This window comes from Pezoporus flaviventris, unplaced genomic scaffold, assembly GCF_033815535.1.
Source record: "Pezoporus flaviventris isolate CSIRO_AGI_PZ_B2104156 unplaced genomic scaffold, CSIRO_AGI_Pfla_v1 ptg000007l, whole genome shotgun sequence".
In the NCBI taxonomy this organism is placed as follows: domain Eukaryota; kingdom Metazoa; phylum Chordata; class Aves; order Psittaciformes; family Psittacidae; genus Pezoporus; species Pezoporus flaviventris.
The window spans coordinates 90,492,545-90,512,021 of NW_026892555.1; the positions used below are offsets into that span (position 1 = coordinate 90,492,545).

Sequence of the window (19,477 nt, forward strand, 5' to 3'; positions counted from 1 at the left end):
TATCTTTATGCCATCTGTATTTATTGAAAAATATTTACATATTGATCACCATGCTATTAGCTGCCTTAGTAGCATCTTTACATAAAAGAGGTAATGAAGAACATCACACTAGGATAGGGGAAGAGTGGTGAAATGTCTTTTCAAATGTCCCTTTTTTTCCCCAAGCTGTCATAAGCAAAGAAAGTTCTCAGACTGAGTGTGCTGGAGTCCCACAGTGTGTGCGCCACAGATCAACAGCTTTGCTGACAATAGCATCAGTGTTATCTTGAGGAATCTACAAAAGATCAGGACAAAATGCCTTGTCAGAGTACTTCATATGGACTATTTGATTTAAAATACAGGTTTTAATTTCCAGTTCAGGTTTTCTCTCATTATAAAAAAGAAAACTAAACTAGAATCCCATCTCCCCACCCTACCATCCCACCATCCCTCAGTCCTTCATGCATCATATTGCTTCCAGCTTTTAAACAAAAACCCTCTATTTACAAAAGGGTAAGGTGACCACCAGGCATCTCACACTTCAGACATTTCTAACCTGACATCATGCAGAATTCGTACTGACCATCCATGACCACAAACACGTCTAACCTAACTAACCTAGGTTACACTGGGATCCTATAGCCCTGCTGTGATGCTCACTACTATTCTCAGCAGGAAAGTTCGGGGTCATGTTAATGACCCCATCCCTACATCAACAGAAAACGTACCCTGACTCTATAGATTCACATTCAGACAAGGAGCAAAGAAAGTGACAGAAACCAACCCTCTAAGGAGCTTCCAGAAACATTAACCTAACCTCACCTGCACTTACTTTCACAGAAAAGCCCTTCAGTATCACAAGGAATACTGCCAAATCTGTACAAACATGGATGACATTGCCAAAGCCTTCACTCTATGAAAGCCTTACCTCTGGACAGAAAAAAACTACTGTTCTCATGCCTGCGCATTCTCTCTTCACCTTGGTACTACTGTATTATTCTCAGTAAGTAAGGGATAGTATTCTATGGTACGTTTTAAACATGCAAATGACTAAGGATGAAAGACATGTTTATAAACCATAAAAGGTAATGCGAAGCACAACAGAGTACTTACATTTTCCAAAAACTGCGTGATCTTTTCTGCAGTATTCAGTGCTATTATCTTCATTTTAAAGGTTAGTAATATCTCCACAGCAACGAAAACAAGAATCTTGCAGGACCCACTTATAACTTTGTCCCAAACTCTACAAAAAAGAAAAATGAAAAGGAATAACCAAACATTATGTAGTGCTTATCTGCTTTTTTATCTGCTAGAACAGTCTTCGCATAATCCCATTTTTCCAGACTTTTTCTCTGAATAACAGTAATGTATTGAATTATTCCAGTCAAGGTAAACAAAAGACATTTTATCAACTCCTGCATCTGTAGAGAGCAGAGTGACAGCACATAATAACATACTGATATGGTGTGGTCTTGTTTAGAAATGGGACTGTTTACAAGCTCAAATACAGAAAGCAAATCTTGTTTTAATAGCCTGAACTGTGACAACAATTCTACAGCATATGGTATAGGTGTGAATTTTTCCTAGTGCAAAAAGAAAACAAGCTTTATTACCATGCCTAATAAAGACACTCTTCAGACAGCTAAGTAGCTGAGAATTCAGAAAGATGTAATACTTAGCAACTACATCTCAAGAATCTAAGTATTCCAGGTCACTGCTGTATGAGAAGCAAACAGGATGCATCAGCAGGATACAAGCCGTGATGTTGAAATTAGACAGGAAGAACAACTATTAAGTCTTTCAATCCATCCCACTGTGTGCACAGACTCTCAGAATTACCTAAGCATTCCTACCACTTGTAGGAAACTGTCCCTGGATCTCACAATTTTAACAAAAGCTAAAGGGCAGGCCTCCAAAGGCTGCAGGTACTTTAGCAACAGAACTTTGATGAATATTAAAAAGGATCCTCACTACCAAAACAGCCTGCAACAATCTGAAATCATCCGTCATCCAGCAGCTCTATCTCAGTCCCAACTCAACAGACTCGGGATGAAAGATTATCCAAAACCAGTGTGAAACCATCTGTCAGATGGCAGCTTTTATGAGTTTGCTTTATTTTTAGTTCTTGAATTTTAAGAGCTGCGTCAGAAAGACTTTCTGAGGATTACTGTTCTTGCTCCCCCTGGGCACTTGTTAACAGTATTTCTCCTTCCAAATAAAACCATGGAGGACAAAGATCACATACTATCCTCCACAATCTCTGAATACAGTAACATTAACTGGAAAACATCTTTTGCAGCCAACCCATAAACTTGGATCTATGGGTGTGCTTCTTCCAAAGACAGGTCAGCTTTTATATGACCTTTTCTCTCAGAACTTGCCCTTCAGCCCTGAATGCCAGGAGAACACAATGCAGGCATAACATGAACTCTGACAGCTGAACTAAAGAGCGGGTGTCACACCTTTAAATGAGTTAAGAAGTGAGACTCCAACAAGGAGCCATTAAAATGATTAAGGGACTGAAATATTTCTCCTGTTAGGAAAGGCTGAGAGAGCTGGGGCTGTTCAGCCGGAAGGAGAGAAGGCTCAGGGGGAACTCATCAATGTGTATAAATACACGAAGGGAGAGTGCAAAAAAGATGGAGCCAGGCTCTCCTTAGTGGTGCCCGGTGACAGGACCAGAAGGACAAACTGAAACACAAGAGGTTCTCTCTGAACATCAGGAAACACTTTTTCACTGTGACAGTGACCAAGCACTGGCACGGGCTGCCCAGGGCAACTTCCTGCTTGAGCAGAGGGGCTGGAAGAACCAGATGACATCCAGAGGTCCCTGCCAACCCCAACCTCTCTGTGATTTTTTGTGAAAAGCATTTGTAACTCCTAATGCCAAATGCTTGCTGCTGTTACACAATGCTTATTTTTCACACTGTAACTCAAGTCAATTCTCGGTCAGTTTCTTAACCTTCTATTCATACAATTCTTTTGACACTGTATTCACCACCTCTTCATTCTTAAAAAAAAAAAAAAAAAAAAGACCAGAATTTAACTTACAGTGAAGAAATGAGGAAAGAAGTATGTCAAATCCTCAAGACTACTCTTAAAAAATAAAAGAAAGGAAACAAACAAAAGCCATACAGAGACAGATGGGTAAAAAGGTACTGCCTATTTCTTTCCCCTTTACAATTCAGTCTTAATTCCCTGTCTCACTGTGATTAAAAAAAAAAATAAAAGAATTCCAATATAGGCAGGAACAATTAATAATTCAGTTTAAAATCTTACTGCTTCCTTTGTGATTCAAGCATCCAGGCCAAGTGTTCACTGTAAATATCCCACTGGTGTTGAAGTCAGGTCTAGAAGCTTTAAGCAAGGCTATGAGAAAACTGGACAGGTCAACCCTGTTTACTTCTAATGCATTTTCCTTCACAAATGTATCTGTTTACAATCCAAGAGCAGCTCCCCAAGCATTTTGCAGCCATCAGAACTATAAGTTTTGAATGACAGTACTGAGAGCAGCAGACCTCAAAAACAGCAAAAAAATTTTAACATTCATATTGAAGTTCAGGCTAATTCAAAACCAAATTTACTAATCCTAATACAAAACACCCAGCCTTCTTTCATTATTTTGCTTCCAAGTCTTCTGACTTGAGTCTCCATAATTATATTACAGGAGGTTACATTTCACGCTCTCCTGCACCATTTAGTCTGATTCCAGAACAAATGTTTTAACACTGGCAAAACAGATAGTATCTAAATCATCAGTGTCTACCAAGTTTTGGAAGAAGGTGCACAGAAAAGTGGATGAGATGTCAGCACTAACCAGCTGTGTCTGCTGCAGTATTTTTCACTTTAACATTTCCAGCTATTGTTACTCCACCAGCAACAGCAACAGGGGAATGACTGTGACATTGTGATAAACAGAGCAGCACTCAACACCTTGCTATCCCAAAAGAGCCAGGGATGACAACATAAACTGTCAGCAAAGGGTTTAATTAGAGTAGAAATAACCCACAGCAGTTCCAAGGAAACATGTATTTTGCCAATTCTATTCTAATACAGTAGCCTTTACACATTGTGTCTCTAGAGATGATAACCTATGTATTCTGCTTTCACTTTTTAAGTTAACACCAAGCACTTAAGACAAAGTTTCCTGACAGAGATTGCAACTTTTTACTCATTTTTTTTGATACTCCTGGAGATGGGGTAACTAGAACAGAAATGTCCTGCAACTGTGCCTATAGCCCTACTCAGGAATGATGAAAAAGAAAGCACACAATAAATTCATTATAGTTTTTGTGACTATCATTCTCTGTGAAAGACAAAAGTATTCAATTAACCACAGGAGCACTCTAGTATTTCTTGAACAGTAAAACAGTAACAACCGCAAGGAAAAATAAAGACAAGAAGCTACGAAGGTAAAGAGCATGCCAAGGATTATGCAAATGAACCCATTTACTTTTCACTGATTTTTTTCTCTAGACAAGATACAACTTACCCTCAACACAGTTCATGAGGCTCCTCAACCATGACTGTCAAGCAGTATGCAAAAAGCATCACATCACTGCTGCTCACTCTTTTTCATAGATACTGTCATTAACCTCACATGTCACATATCACACCTCTCATACAGCCCCTAAGCTGCAGGGTAAACACTCTCAACCTTATTCCCTGGTTTTAGTCCTCCAGTCACCCAGAGACATTCAAAGAGAACCTGTTTAAACCTCTGCCTGCACTTACTGGTGTCCTTACCAGAGGTGCGAGGCAACTGAGTTACTTAAAGGCAAATCAACCTAAGTTTCTCTATACTAGTCCACATGAATATTCTTATGTCCTCCCACTCTATAGTAAATCTAAGGCATTCTTCATATTTCTGTTGTTTCTACTAACAAATTACTTGCATTTTCATGACTAGATGCAATTTATGCAGCACACGGAGATGACAGATGTCAAACTCTAGAAAACATGCATTAACACATGATGTAGTGCCAGTCTGAAAGGCAGTCAAGACATTTCAAGAGAACTACCAAATACTTTGCCACAAACAAGTTACCAGAGGCTAATAACCTAACACCACCCCACCAGCTATTACGGTCCTGCTAATGCCAAGTCTTCAGTGCAGAATGCAAACAGTGTCAGTCAGGGGGAGGATACTCGATTGACAATGAGGCCATAAGAAATGCCTGGCTTACCACTATTTTATCTGCAAAGCCACACTACTACTGATGCAGCTGGATCACCTGGGGTGACTGCTGGAATAAACTGGCAAACAAAGCGCCATTTTGCCCGTAGAGCAGAAGCCACAGAAGGGACAATAAGCTTTAACAGCAGGGCTCTCCAGCTAAGGGCCTACACAGCACCACTGGAAAGCTCTCCACACATGGAGCTTACTGAACAGATGACTAGATATACTGTTGCATAAAATGAGTAAATACAGCAATGGTGGGTAGAAAAACAAAAGGTGTGATCCAGTTCTCTCCCTGTTTCAGCAAAAAGTAAGCCTTTATTGCCTGTGCTACAGGCTAGTTCATGTCCCAGGAAGCATCCTGCCTATCTTCCAGGTGGGAGGCAGAGCTCTGAAGATACAGTGCCTTCAAAATGCCCACTTTGCTCCTTTCTTTTACCTCTCTTTTACCATTGGTAAATGCTTGTTACGAAGTGTGTTGCATAATATTTCAAATGCAAACAAAGGGGCTAGCAAGGACACTGGCTAAGATCAAAGGAAAAGTTTCTACATTAAACCTGCCTATATAAATTTTCCAAGTCCATTTAAATTAAACTGGTACATAAATTTTACCTATGCTATACGTGTGCTATAAACCAGTATTTACACTGAATGACAATGTCTGTCAGGAGTAAAGCTGGTATTATGCAACCTCATATCACCAGTATTGGATAAATTTCTGCATAGCATATACAAATCTTATACACCTTAGAGAAAAAGAGAAAACCATGAAATTTAGATTCAGCTGCCTGGCAGAGATGCATACAATTTATAAAAAGCAAGCAACATCTCTAAGAAATACAGTGCTAAGTCATAAGTTAAATTAAATCACATAAGACTGAGCTCTGATCATCTCTCACTTGACAAAAAGTAAGTAAAACCCAGAGAACTGGAGACCTGTTTTTAATTCTCAGCAGTTCCAACACTGGCATTTGGATACATTTCAGATAAGCATTTGGGCTTCTAGATTCTAATCCAAACTGAAGCAATCCAAGCATTAATTAAGTTCATCTGTCACATGTTACCCACAAAGTACGTTATTTCCTTAGCAAATGAGGCTGTTATGATTACAACTGAATAATGCAGAAACCTAAACTGGCAATAAAAAGTGCACCTTTATCATGTTCCCACAAGAACTGTTGGGAAAAGGAATTGCTGCGCCATTAGAAGCACTAACACTGAAATTTGGGTTTACTCCAGAGTGATACAAAAAGACAGTATTTTGACCTTTTCCAGGAGGAAAAAGAATGTATTAAAAAAAATTCTGGTCATCAACATATTCTACTTCAGTAAGGTAAAACAGTATATAACAATGCTGAACAGCACACTAGCTATACAAACTATTTTGTAAAAATTAACCGATTCAAAATGATAGAAGTTTGAAACTAAAAGATTCTAACAAGATGAAATATGAAATCAAAATTCATCCACATTTTTTCTTTTACACTACTAAGATGACACAGCTCCATAAAATGTTACATTTTCAGCAGAAATTTTTTTAAAAATCCCAAATCATCCAAGAGCAAAACTGATGCAAATTCGTCTTCCAGTTCAAGTTCTCAGCTCTGAGACCTAGTAGTAAAATTGAATCACATAAACTCTAAAGAAAACTAGCTACTAGAAGACATGTAAAGAGGTTCCTTATGCAGTAGTGTGCAAAGGCTATTTCAGATCACAGAAGCCTACAGAAGAAAAGGCCTGAAAAGGCTGGGAAGTCCCAGGTAGAACAGTCACTTCTCCTGACAGTCATTTAAATGTTAAGGCAATAAGTTTCATACAAAGAAAGCATAATGAAACAAGGTCAATCATTACCCACTGAAAGTAACCTATAAATGCAAATGTGAAATCAAGATACAGGCAAACCATACACGTCCAACTGCTTTTAAGGAAGTAACAAACCTTTCATGCATGCTTACATAATTCTGTAACCATAAGAGCAGTAGATGCTTTTACCCACCACATCACACGCAAACACTACATAGAGGTGCCTAATTTGCAGCATTACAGGTGGTTGATGAAAAGCACTTACCACGTAAAAATTACCATGCTGCAAACAGCAGAACACCTAAAGGTCTACTCCCAAATCCTCCAGTTTTCATTCAATTTTTTTTTCCCTCTGAGACACATTCCTTGCCAAAACAGAACCTCAAAGACCATGGTACGACAAGACTAGAGAGCATGATTTCTAATGACATAGCTTGTTCCTAAAATCCCTTATTTTCATACGGGCAAATAGAACATTTTTATTGAAACACCATAAAGCACTTCCTGAAGAGCATTTTACAGAGGTTGCTGTTTCCACACTAAGCTCCTATACCAGCCACTGAAGTCCTGGAGTAAAACTTCACTTGAACCTTGTTGCTGCTCAAAGTTTTCAGGCAGCTGAAAATGAAACCATTGTTTTCTTTGTGCCACCTACTGCTCAGCTACTAGCAACTCTTGTTAATGCAGAAAGGACATACTTTTCTACGTGTAGCTTGAATTTTCTTCTTTCTAAGAGTCCTCATGCAGCAAAACTACAGAAATAATACAAGCTTCATTTCAAAAGCCCTTCCGTGAAGATCCATGCACAAGAGTTTTCCTCTTTTAAATGCCCAATTAAGTTGCTAAGTGGCAGCCCACCCAACAACCTCTGCCCCAGTTTTAATGCTGAGCATGATGCCATCCAGTATGGAATATCCTTTGGGACAGCTGGGGCAGCTGTCCAGGCTGTGTCCCCTCCTAACTTATTGTGAACCCCCAGCCTGCTCGATGGTGGGGTGGTGTAAGGAGCAGAAAAGGCCTCGGCTCTGTGTAAGCGCTGCTCAGCAACAACTAAAACATTTCCGTGTGTTATCAACACTGTTTTCAGCACAAATCCAAAATATTGCCCCATACCAGCTACTATGAAGAAATATAACTCTTTACCAGCCAATACCAGTACATATTTCCAAAATCTTTTTAATCTAATGATAATACAGTATCATAACCACTCCCTAAGCAAGGATTTTGGTTAAAAAGCCTGAAAACCAACTACCATTCAGCTGTCACTAAAAGGGGATTTGTAGTTTTAAATCTCAGGAGTCATTAAGTGCCTAATGGAATCAGCCTCTATATTTAACTCCATTCTTTTGTAATTTCAGTGCCAGAAACGATCACACAGAGATTATCTTGCATCAATAACAAGTGGAATCAAATCCAATTTCATAATTTCCAAGTCAACAGTAAACTCCATAATCTTACAAATAAATTAAGAAAAACTCTTTGCCTGCTAGCGATTACAAAAACTTGTACTACTATATAATTACAAACAGAAAGAAAAAAAAAAGATCACTTGCCTCTGTAAACTGCACTCAGGTAAACAGCCTGCAAAACACTTTTTAAACCAAAGATCGTAAGGGAGTTTGCTCACGGCAGCACATGCTTTTAGATGCATCAGCAGTCGGTTATCTTCAATGTTCAAATACTGCTCCAGAATTTTTGGCTGTGAAAAGAATTGGAAAATTTTAGGTAACTCACATCAGAGTACGCTCCACAGTTAACACACACTGACAGATACAAAATGTCTTAAAAATTCAATCTCATAAAATAATGTACTGAAATAATGAACTCGCGTTGTTTTAACTACACATATGATGTGCCAAAATACATGACTTTTGCAAGTAGCTAATTAAGTACTTCTTAACTAAACAACCAACCATATGTTCCTCAAATTGCTGACCGTATTCAGCGTTCCCTAACGCAATGAGGTGTTTGAGACCTTAAGGCAATGCAGAGATCAAACGTGCACTAATTACTGCCATCTTCACAAGTAACACTGAGTTTCATTCACCTCAAACATAATCATCTTAGCACACATCAAAAAAAATCTTCACACAATGCAGCAAACCCCAGAAAATCAATTCTGGAAGCAAATCCCTGCGCAACATATTAAAACCTGGACATTAATTTCTTGTTTAAAAACCAAAACTATTCAGAAGTATAAACACGTGGACAATTCTCCACATAAAAATATGAATAACTCATTTTGTTTAAATGCTAATCTAATACACATTTTCATAAATTCGGAAGTACCTTTATGCTTTCTGCCATAATTAGGTAGACAGCTAATGACTTCACCTGTCAAAGGTAGAAAACGCTTCCTTTGTCCATATTCTAAAATCCAACATCTTGGTACAATGTTTGTGTTAGAACAAAAACTTAGGGAGGGAGGCAATTCACTCTTTCTTTGTACCAAAAGCACATACTTTAAAAATGCTCTTCTGTCCTTTGAAAAGAATTATAGAAATGGGTACAGCTGAATATATCACCTCCAGCAACAGGAAGTGGGTTTAAAAAGTATTTCTTTGTTCCAAAGAGTAACAAACAAAGGACATGCATAATTTTCTCCAACTAATTTTCATTCAGCAATTGCTAATGCATGGCTACTATTATGTCAGTAATCGGCGTTACCTCAAGTTTTTTATTTGTTAAGACAATTTGAAGAATTACAAAATAAGTATGCATGTAAGTATGCATTTTTCTTTACAACGAAATTATAATTTTACAAACCACTAAGAAATGAGAGCATTTAAATGATCAGTGCCAGAAGAACTCTATTCTACTTTTCATTATAATTTAATTTGTAACACACTGATTTTCTGAAGATCTTGTACCCTGCTCCATTTAAAAACAGAACAATTGTGCTTTGTCTATCATCCAATAATTATCAGATGGATGCCAGAGATGCAGCCTAAAAAGTAGCAGACAAGTTGTTCCTAACTTTGTGATATTTTTAATTGCTTAAAATAAAGAAAATTCTTAAGTGACCAATTTGTGAGAAATACAATTCAACTACATACAAAGTAAGCTTTAGCTAACCTAAAAGTAAAATAAGATGTAATTGATGTAGCAAATAAAAACAATTTCTAATGTTATGTTAGACAGTGTCCTACAGGACAGCACAATCACAATACAAAAAGCACTCCCATTTTCTCAAAACAGGTGGTGAAGAGAAATCAAAGGTGTCATCTCTGCTGCTCCAGCTGTCTCCACATGTTAATGCTTTCCATGACTGGCTCTCCTTGGAAAAACAAACAAACAAACAAAACACAACCAAAAAAACAGAAGGCGTTTTTTTCTTCCTTACCAGTTGTTGTAATGAATCTTTGTGCTTGCTGTTTAGCTGATTCACAAAGCAACTGACAAGCCAATAGCATTCTATAGGATCCTCCACCATTTCCTCCATTGCTTTAGCAATAGCAAGAAACACTTCATCTTCAGGTTCCTGGAAAACAAAGCCAAAAAAAGTGAACTACATATCTGATTTAAATTATTTTTATATTCCTTTTCTTTGCATTATGGTAACAGATACCTATTAATACAGTACAAGTCAAGACTTGCCTTGCTTTTAAAACGAGAACATACAACAGGAGTTTGGAACAACTTTGATTCAAAGCTCTCAAATGAGATAATATTACATCCTAACAAGGTAGCAATACTCCTGCTTCTATACCCAATATTTTTATACTGCACAGCAGCAAAATCCTCCATCCTGTTCCTTGCTAGGGGCCAAACAGGCCCCTCAAACACTTCTCTCACGGTTGTTACAGTTACTGTTAAAAAAATAATGCAGCCATGAGCTGTAAACCTACCTTCAAATTACAGAAAATCATTTGGTTTGAGATAAACATCTTCCTGAAGACAAGTATCTTTTCTAGGTGATGAGCATCTTATTCCCCACAATACATGACCAGAAGCATGTGATGGGCACACCATCTTCTTTTCTCCTGAGAATACGCTTTCCTAACAGAAGTATCAGCATGTCTAGAACACAGTTACTGGTATGACTGCACATAGGGTAGATGGAGGTGAACTGGCTCTAAACCAGCAAGACCTCATGCCAACAGCTAGGTCAGGAAGTAGCTAAACTGGGAAGGTGCACAAGGCAAATCTCTTAAATTTGCCCTGTTTCTTACAGTCGTCTTTATACAGGCAGTACTGACCACATTAAGAGGCAGGGCAACAAGCCAGACAGGTATCCAGAGTCTGATCTACTGTAACCTCCAGTAGCAGTAAACTACAGTAACACAGGCTTTTGCACAGATTATAACTTGTGCAAAATGAGTGGATAGTCCAAATACTTCTGGGATATGCCTCTGCTACATGGACTGATGCAATACACACATACCCCTACTTAAACTCGCTTCTTACACAACATACTTAGCAGACTTCTGTGATTTCTTACTCAAACGTTTAAAATGTTGAGACCAATTCAACACCACCTTTATACTCCCCCTGCCTCCACAATAAAACATCTGCATTACCATCTAACAGTGACCTCTTGTAAGTTTAAGAGGACAGTTACTGCACTGAAAAGAGGCTGTCATATAGAGAACAAATGCTTTCTGCAGCAAAACAAAAATAAGTTATAGGTCTAATTTGCTGAACACCATTTCCATGAAACCCCATAACAGGACTGAGAGCAGCTAGTGCTCTAGGATGCACTGACACGTGACCAAAAAGTAGTGCTGCTTCAGAAGGGATGAATTTCAGCCCACTAGGACACATACCAAAATCAAGGAAATTTCTCTATAGGAAACCTGTATGGCAGGATGGCCACATTCCCAGGTAATGCTAAAGGCAAGAAAACACTCTCCCTCCTCTAAAAAGAGAAAGCTGTATATAATCCTCCAAAGCCTTACTGAATTTTCCATGTTGAGTTCGTTTAACTTTTTTTTTTTTTTCAACTTTAAAACCATGTGTCAGATTTTACATGTGTCAGAAATAACAAAGTAAGTTGGGCCATGGTTAAATTAACATTAAATACAGGATAAAATTCACTTCAGAAAGTCCCACCATGGCTCCTTTCATCACCTGCTCTTTCATACAGGCTTATACACAAGATCCACACATTGCTTTCATCACCACACTACAGACTTATCATCAAACCATAGATTTGTTTACCCTTATGTGAGTATTCTCTAAACTACACAACACATGACCTCACAGAAACCTGGATAAGTTCACCCTAACAGAAAAAGGAGGTCAGTAAATTAAAGTCTAGATTTAAAACCAAATGATTTAAATATACAATGTAATCTGCAATAAATTGCTGCTTGTACTGGCTCTGAATTATCCTTGTTCCAGGACATTGAAGAATCTATGAGCTCTAGTAAGACCGTCATTTTCATTTCAGTACTATAAAGAAACTGTACGGTGCACGGAATACAAAAGGCTTAAAAACCTAACAGGCAAAATACACAAAAGAGATTTTAAGGCATAAAATTTAAAGTAAGTACACAGGGGAAGAAAAAGAGAATAGCACTTCAACTAAAATCCCCAAGAATCCCTTGTAATTTCATATTAGTACTTCTCTGGTTTCCATTCACCTTACTTTGCCTATCTACATGCATTTGTGGGGCTACTTGCAGTTCGGTTTTTCACAGGTTTATAGTCTGAAGTTAAATAATACTATATTTAAAAGACTGTTAAAATGACAACTGACCAATGGAAAAGCCAAGTTTCGAGGCAGTTTTCCTGATTCCAGTTGATGTATGCGGAGGAAAACATCTACCTGTGGGGTAGAATCATTAATAAAACGAATGACACGGAGAGCATGATGTATATCCCAGTACTGCTCCTTCCGGTACTTCATCACCAAAGCATGAGACTCATGGTGAGGAGGAATAATTCCTAAAAAGCAAAACAGGAAAAAAGATAAGCAACTGTAAAGACAAAAAGCTGAGCACAAACTCCCTTTTCAAGAGATCTGCCTAAATTCAATTTCTATTACAAATTGAGCCTACAGAACTGTAGGACCTGGCACTGCAGTTTGTTTATAAACTTGGTCAAAGAATACAGGGAGAAAATTCTACCAAACTGGAAGTCAATGAACAAACAATGCACTTTAGCATTATATTTATAAAAACAAATTTTATATGTTAACTGAGTATAAGCAAAATCTACGCTTAGATTACTGCTTCTCAAGCTCTTCTACAAGGTTTTCAGAACACTAACTCTTTTGCATACCACAGCAATGCTCTGGTAAGAAATGTCATTGTTGGGATAGATAAAAAAATAATTTGACTGGCTTAGTCTCCTCCTCCAACAACCTGTATCTTTAAATTGTAAATCTTACCTGTTTATAGCCACCTGTAGTTTTTAATACAGTAATATAATATATCCAGATATATTTTTATGTATTTATTTTGAAAACAAACTCAGCACAGAATGATTTTTATATACATTAGCTGTGCATATTCTCAAATTCAACACTTTGTCTGGGATGACCAGAGAATATACACATGCACGCAAAGACACTGTACATTCCAGTATTATCCAATTTACTGTTAGATCTCGCCAGAAAATCCTATACTCACTGTATTGGAGATGAATCCTCTCTAAAACAAGATTTAGAAGCAAAGTCAATCACACAGGTTGAATCAATTACAGATTAAAACTTAAGAATATCATGCAAATACTTTGCAAGGTAACATTCCATACTTTCTTAGCACAACACCAATATTTTTCTAGTTTCCTAGGAGGATAAAAAAAAAAGGCTGTTGAGGGGAAGTATCCAAGTAGAGAGGCAGAAAAAAATTAAACTATGACTTCCACAAGAGATGCTCAACATTTCACTTGATCCTTCTCCTTGCTCAAAACTCAATCTTGCTATGCGCTTATGTTCAAACAAAACTGTCATAGGTTTCAACAGAAATAAGATCTTACATACACCAAAGAAAAAAATGCCACTTCCAGTGGAGCAGAATTTTTCCTGTTTTAGAAAGCCATGAGAACAAAGTACTCTTCAAAAATCAGTTCTGAAACAGGCCACCTGCTGCCTTTATTTCTCATTGAAAGAAAAAAGTATTTCTGCCAAGTGTTAAACCAGGAAATGGCTGAGTTTTAGTAATACGCACATCTGACAGAAAATCATCTTTATTTTCCAACTGTAAACCTGTCTGCATTTCAAAAGCTGGAACAAAACAAGACATTTTTCATGTTATGCAAAAACAGAGTCAACATCATAACTTTGTATGTACACACCACCAACTGCTTTCCTCAAATACAGAAAACTACCTTAGGCAGACAGACAATAGGCTTAAACAATTCAGAGATGTCTAGAAAACACCACGAGTCATACTAAACAGGAAGTTAACAGAGACATCACTGACATACCGTGTATACTGGGACAGCACCAAGCTTTGTTTTGTGAGATAATTTTGCTCACAGAATAGAATTCCTTTTGTTAAACTATTAACATTATTTAGCGGAGATGTAATGCCTCCCACCAGAAATGGACTGGGCTGTTGTTCTAGTCATCTAGGGAGAGATATTTTGTACTTCCCTTCTGAATATAAGCTTTTCTAACAAGTGTTAACACTGAGATCCATTGTAAGAGAAGTCTTGGTACTTCTGTTCACCATATGCGTATTTGAAACAAATCACCCTGGGTTTAAAATACAAAATTCTTTTAAAAAATCAATACAATTTTTCATACAGTTAACTCAGAAGGTAAGGTACCATACAAATCAGAAATCACCCTATCTAAAACAGTCAAAGACCACTGACTCTGCTACAATTTTGCTAAGAGACTGTATTACACTATTATAATTTTGGCTGAAGGATCTTCTACTGAGTCACTTGTACAAGCTTCCTACACTATATTACCTACTACTAATATTTTAAAGGATGCATACTACTTAACTAGTGCCTAGAGTACAAGAATCTTTTTCACCCTGGAATTAGTACTCTAATGGCAGAGGCTTTTATCAAGCCTCCGTTACAGTTAGTTCAACAATCAATGCCAAGAACTTCCAAGTTTTATAATTAGATCTTGCACCTTCTGCACACTGTTCATTTACTATCTCTCCCCAAAAGACTTCAAAATTCAAATAATCAGGAATATGAAGCTACAATTTTTAAACTGGAGGGGAAAAACAAAAGGGAGAAAAAGATTGTTTACAACTTGGCTAACATTTTCTAATGCATTATTTGAAACTCCAGTCACTGTAGTGGAACAGGGAGACCTAAAACAGAGACAGAAAGTATTTATTTGAAAGTATTATGAAATCACCAGTCTTTCCAACTTTGACTCACATGCCAAAATCTTGTTATAGGAGATATATATGGGAGCTGTATCGCATATTCTGGAAAGCCAAAGGACAAAGAAGTAAAACAGTTCACAGACAGCAAAAGACAGCAGCTTCCAAGCCAATCTGCAAACTGATGCTGCTGGTCTCCCCCTGATGAAACAACATTTTGCATAATCAGCACCCTTCCTGCCAGCACAGCCCTGGTAATAATACAAGACATGGGAGCCACACTCAAGCTTTTCAAAAGTGGCACAACACTTCACCACCAACGGTACTGTAAATTACATTTCTCTTTGAGAAATTCAGTCGGATGCTGTTCCTTCACACTCCATCTGACAGTGTTTCTCTAAATGCAGCAAACTCTTAGGGAAAGTCTCTAGATACCCCTCCTGTCTCCAAGCAACACAACCTCACATCTCATAAACCCAACACTCTTGACCAGTTACTGCAAAGTCATTAGTACTTTTGAGTTGGTCATCTAACTAATGCACTTAAAGGATAACAGAATCTATTTATGGGCTTTTCTATGCTTTCCGAGGGATACCGTAATTTAATCTCTTGCCTCGCAGCGTCTTCAATTTCAAGTACGATTTAAAGCCAGACTCAAACCCAGAAGATTTTCCAGAACACAAAGTTTCTCTTTACAATAAACATCCATTCCATACCTTGCCCAGTTTTTCTAAATTCAATCACACCTTTACTTCAACTCCTTGTCTGTTATTTTAGGAACAGATCTGAGTATCTTATCAGGTATCAGCAACTTACTATAATCCACCTTTCAAATCCATCTTATAAATTAGCTGAGATGGTGTTACAAAGTTAAAATACAGAAATACACTCTCCTAGGTACACTTCAGCAAAAGTTCTCAGAAACCACACATGGAATATTGTTTTATATCTGCCACTAGACATCCTAGGGAGACACAAGATAGAGTAACTATGTATCAGTAGGTACGGTAGGATAGAATTATCTGTATCATTAATTCTCCAAAGGAAAAAAAATATACTTTCCTATATGCTCATTTCTACAGAGTATCACAGACGTTATACTTCATACCTAAAAGCACCTTCCATACCAGTATGCGATACATGGATGGGAGAGGAAACCTTTGACTAAATGTGCAAAGCTTCTCAATATCTGTAGAGATATAAAGAGGAAAAAAAAAATAGTTAAATTTAAATGTCATTTATAAATCAGTTTGAGTCTCTGATCTACCTAAGCATGACAAATCCTTTGCCGCAGATGGAAATCCCCACTTTCCTCATATATTATCAGCAAACACTTTCACTACTTCAAGTGAGAACAGAATGTGTCCTATAAACTGCAACAATCTTGAAAAATATAAGCATTGGCTTGATTTACAATAAGACTACCCTAAGGTTCACTAGGAACAAACTACCATTTTTATGGACATTTTGTAGATCATGTTGCTATTTTAAAACAATTAAGGGCTTCGTTAAAAGAACATTTAACTTTCTATTCTGTTAGAGATGTGGCACTCCTCAGGGACCAACAATAATAATGAAGTCTTCATTGTTTTGAGGTTAGATGGAGTTAACAGCATGAGACAATACATTCTCAGATTAAAACTACTTTTATTAAAAAACTTTTAGTTTCTTGGGCACAGAATGAGAGGAGGAAAAAAAAACAGGGAGACACAAATCTTTAATAGTTTAAAAAAAAACATTTTAGTACTAAGCACAGCAGCTAAACATTTCCTGTTCTTCCCTCCCCATCACCAAATCCCCAAAGCAAATAGAGGAAACAGTGAAATCAACTTGCCCAGCCGGTCATCTTTTAATAGAATTTCCAGTGACTTCTTTTCTTCAACTCCACGAAACCCCACTTTTTCATAATACACTGAGCGAAAGTTTCTCTGAGAGTCATCAGCCATGATTTGTTTCCTTCTAGAGAAACAGTAATTCCCCCTTAAGACTTACAAGAATACACTCCTATTGTGTTAAGGTCAAGTACTTTTGCACACTGATAAAAGCTGACTGCCTCTGTCTCTATTGTATTAATAAGCACTACAGAACATGAAATTCTTCGGAGAATTTTGTCATTGTATGTTAACATAAACAATCACTAAAATAACTGAATCTAAAAAAAAGTCTAAAGATATACAATTTCCACATGAAACACAGGGATTTTTAAAAACCTTTTATTCCTGCAATAAATAATACTGCTTTTTAAAAAAGTTAAAAAAAAACAAAACAAAAAACAAACCAACAAAAACTGGAGAGAGAGTCTTTTTTGTGAGATCGTATTTCACAAGCAATATGAAAAAATACAGCTAAGAGTATGACACAATTTTGGCTACAGAAGCCCTATACAAGTACAACTGTTAGCCAGCTTTCACACTCACCAAACAAGGTAACCAGAAGCAACGACAAGCTGATGTTTCCCACAGCAGCACAGGGATGACAGGAAAGAATAAGCTTAGGTATGTAAGTTTGTTCTTAAGTTGCAGATTTGAATTAAATGTTCATGTTGTCATCAGGTGCTGTAACAACCACAGTCTTGACTGTGTTGTTATTCCAGTACAAAAAAGAAATAAATGTCTCATCCTACACTGGAAACAATGGCAAACTGTAAGTACTCTGTGTTTCATAACAAATGTAATTGATAATTCAGGTCCACCTTCTAAATATCAATACTCTCCTCTGCAGGCTTGCAAATATAGGGAAGTTCTGGCTTGTAACTCAAAAGATTAAAGAAAAAAAAAATCTTAACTTTTATGCCCTGTGACAGCAACAAATCTGGAGAAAAATAACTTGGTTTGAGTGAGGAGCAATGGGTGAACGATGCATTGAAAAGCTTTTCTCCTTAAATTCTTTCCCTTGCTAAATCAAAGCACACATCAGGAGCAGAGAATTTGCAGATATAAGCAAAAGCCACAATTTTGCACATATTTAAATTTGTATATCCATGGCCTACTTGTGTTTCAAAATGAGTCCAAATACTGAATTACTGCTGAGATGCATAATATACCATCTCGAAAACAGAAGAAATAAGATTGGCAACACAGCCCAGTTGTGCACTATCTTCATAGAAAACAATGGTAATGTTCGTGTATTGTGCATTTAAGGGTCCAGTGGTCACAGTGATTATTACATATACTGCAGCCTCCTCTAAACCAGGCTTCTGATGCTACAGACAACTATCTGAAATGTTTTAAACCTGAATTTAATATATTTAGAAAACATTTAGCCTCTACAACCTGTAGAAAGCTGACAGTAACCACAAAGCAGAAATAGTATGTATCATTTGAAAAGTAACAACATGATCTGGAAAAAAAAGGAATGCTATTTTAATAACTTTAAACTATGACTACACCAGCAGTACATTTTATTTACCATTTCCTTCTTCCCTCCCTCCAAATTCAGGATATGTATTTCACGCTAGGTAAAAAACAGTGCTCCCGTCTCTGTATGTATCATAAACAAACTGGAAAAACGGGGAAATAAATCCCTCGCCAGCTCATTGGAAATGTTCTGTACAACAGATTACAGTTAACTGTCTTTAAAGATTAATGCGTTCTCTGCCTCAAGAACACTTTTCATCGTATTATTAAACTTCACGCTAAGTGATTTTAACAACAATGAAATAGAAATACGCTTCTGCCCGTTCAGAGAAGGCCCTACCTTGCACAGACCAAGCTATGCTCTGGCCGCACACCTGCAGGCCGAGCAGCACCGCTGGCACGGCCGGCCGGAGGGGGGCGGCGGCAGCGGCGGCCCTCGCTTACCCCGGCCCGGCCCGACCAGCGGCCTCGCCCCCGTCGCGGCCTTTGGGGCTGCAGCACCCGGTCACCGCCACCGCCGGGGAGCTAACGCCACCGCGCAGCCCTGAGGGACGGGAACGGGAACGGGAACGGCCACGGCCGGTACCGCCGCACCCCCACCCCACAGCTCCCACAGCAACAGCGCGCGGGCACAGGGGCGGAGCCCGGGGCGGGCTGGGCGCATGCGCACGCTGCGTCCTGCCCCGGCGGCCATGGCGCCGCGGGGAAAGGGGTGAGTGGGCGCCCTGTTGTCCTGATGCACCCCCTGACGGTAGGGTACCTGCCTAGCGGAGGTGGGGGATTCTTTTCCTCGCCCCTCCACGCCTTTCACGGGGCAGCTGCGGGTGCCCTGCGGGCTGCCATACCCACTTCAATGGCCTCTTAAAGCCTCTAAATGGCTTCAAGGTGGAAGAGGGGAGATTTAGATACCAGAAAGAAAT

At 38.3% G+C, this 19,477-nt stretch overlaps 1 protein-coding gene across 2 annotated transcripts; it reads right to left on the reverse strand.

The window, feature by feature from the left end:
* On the reverse strand, nt 1-18,161 carry TBC1D7 (TBC1 domain family member 7). Of its 2 annotated transcripts, XM_061449474.1 has the most exons (8): nt 17,619-18,161; nt 17,036-17,157; nt 16,310-16,390; nt 12,663-12,850; nt 10,305-10,442; nt 8,515-8,660; nt 1,093-1,222; nt 1-274 (listed from the first exon to the last, which is right to left on the reverse strand). In XM_061449474.1, the coding sequence occupies exons 2-8, from the start codon at nt 17,145-17,147 to the stop codon at nt 188-190; spliced, it is 882 nt and encodes a 293-aa protein (XP_061305458.1). In that variant the 5' UTR covers nt 17,148-17,157; nt 17,619-18,161; the 3' UTR covers nt 1-187. The 2 variants fall into 2 exon arrangements, with proteins under 2 accessions (XP_061305458.1, XP_061305457.1); XM_061449473.1 differs by lacking the exons at nt 17,036-17,157; nt 17,619-18,161 and having other exon boundaries at nt 12,765-12,850; nt 16,310-16,468.
* Between the last annotated feature and the right edge of the window lie 1,316 nt (nt 18,162-19,477).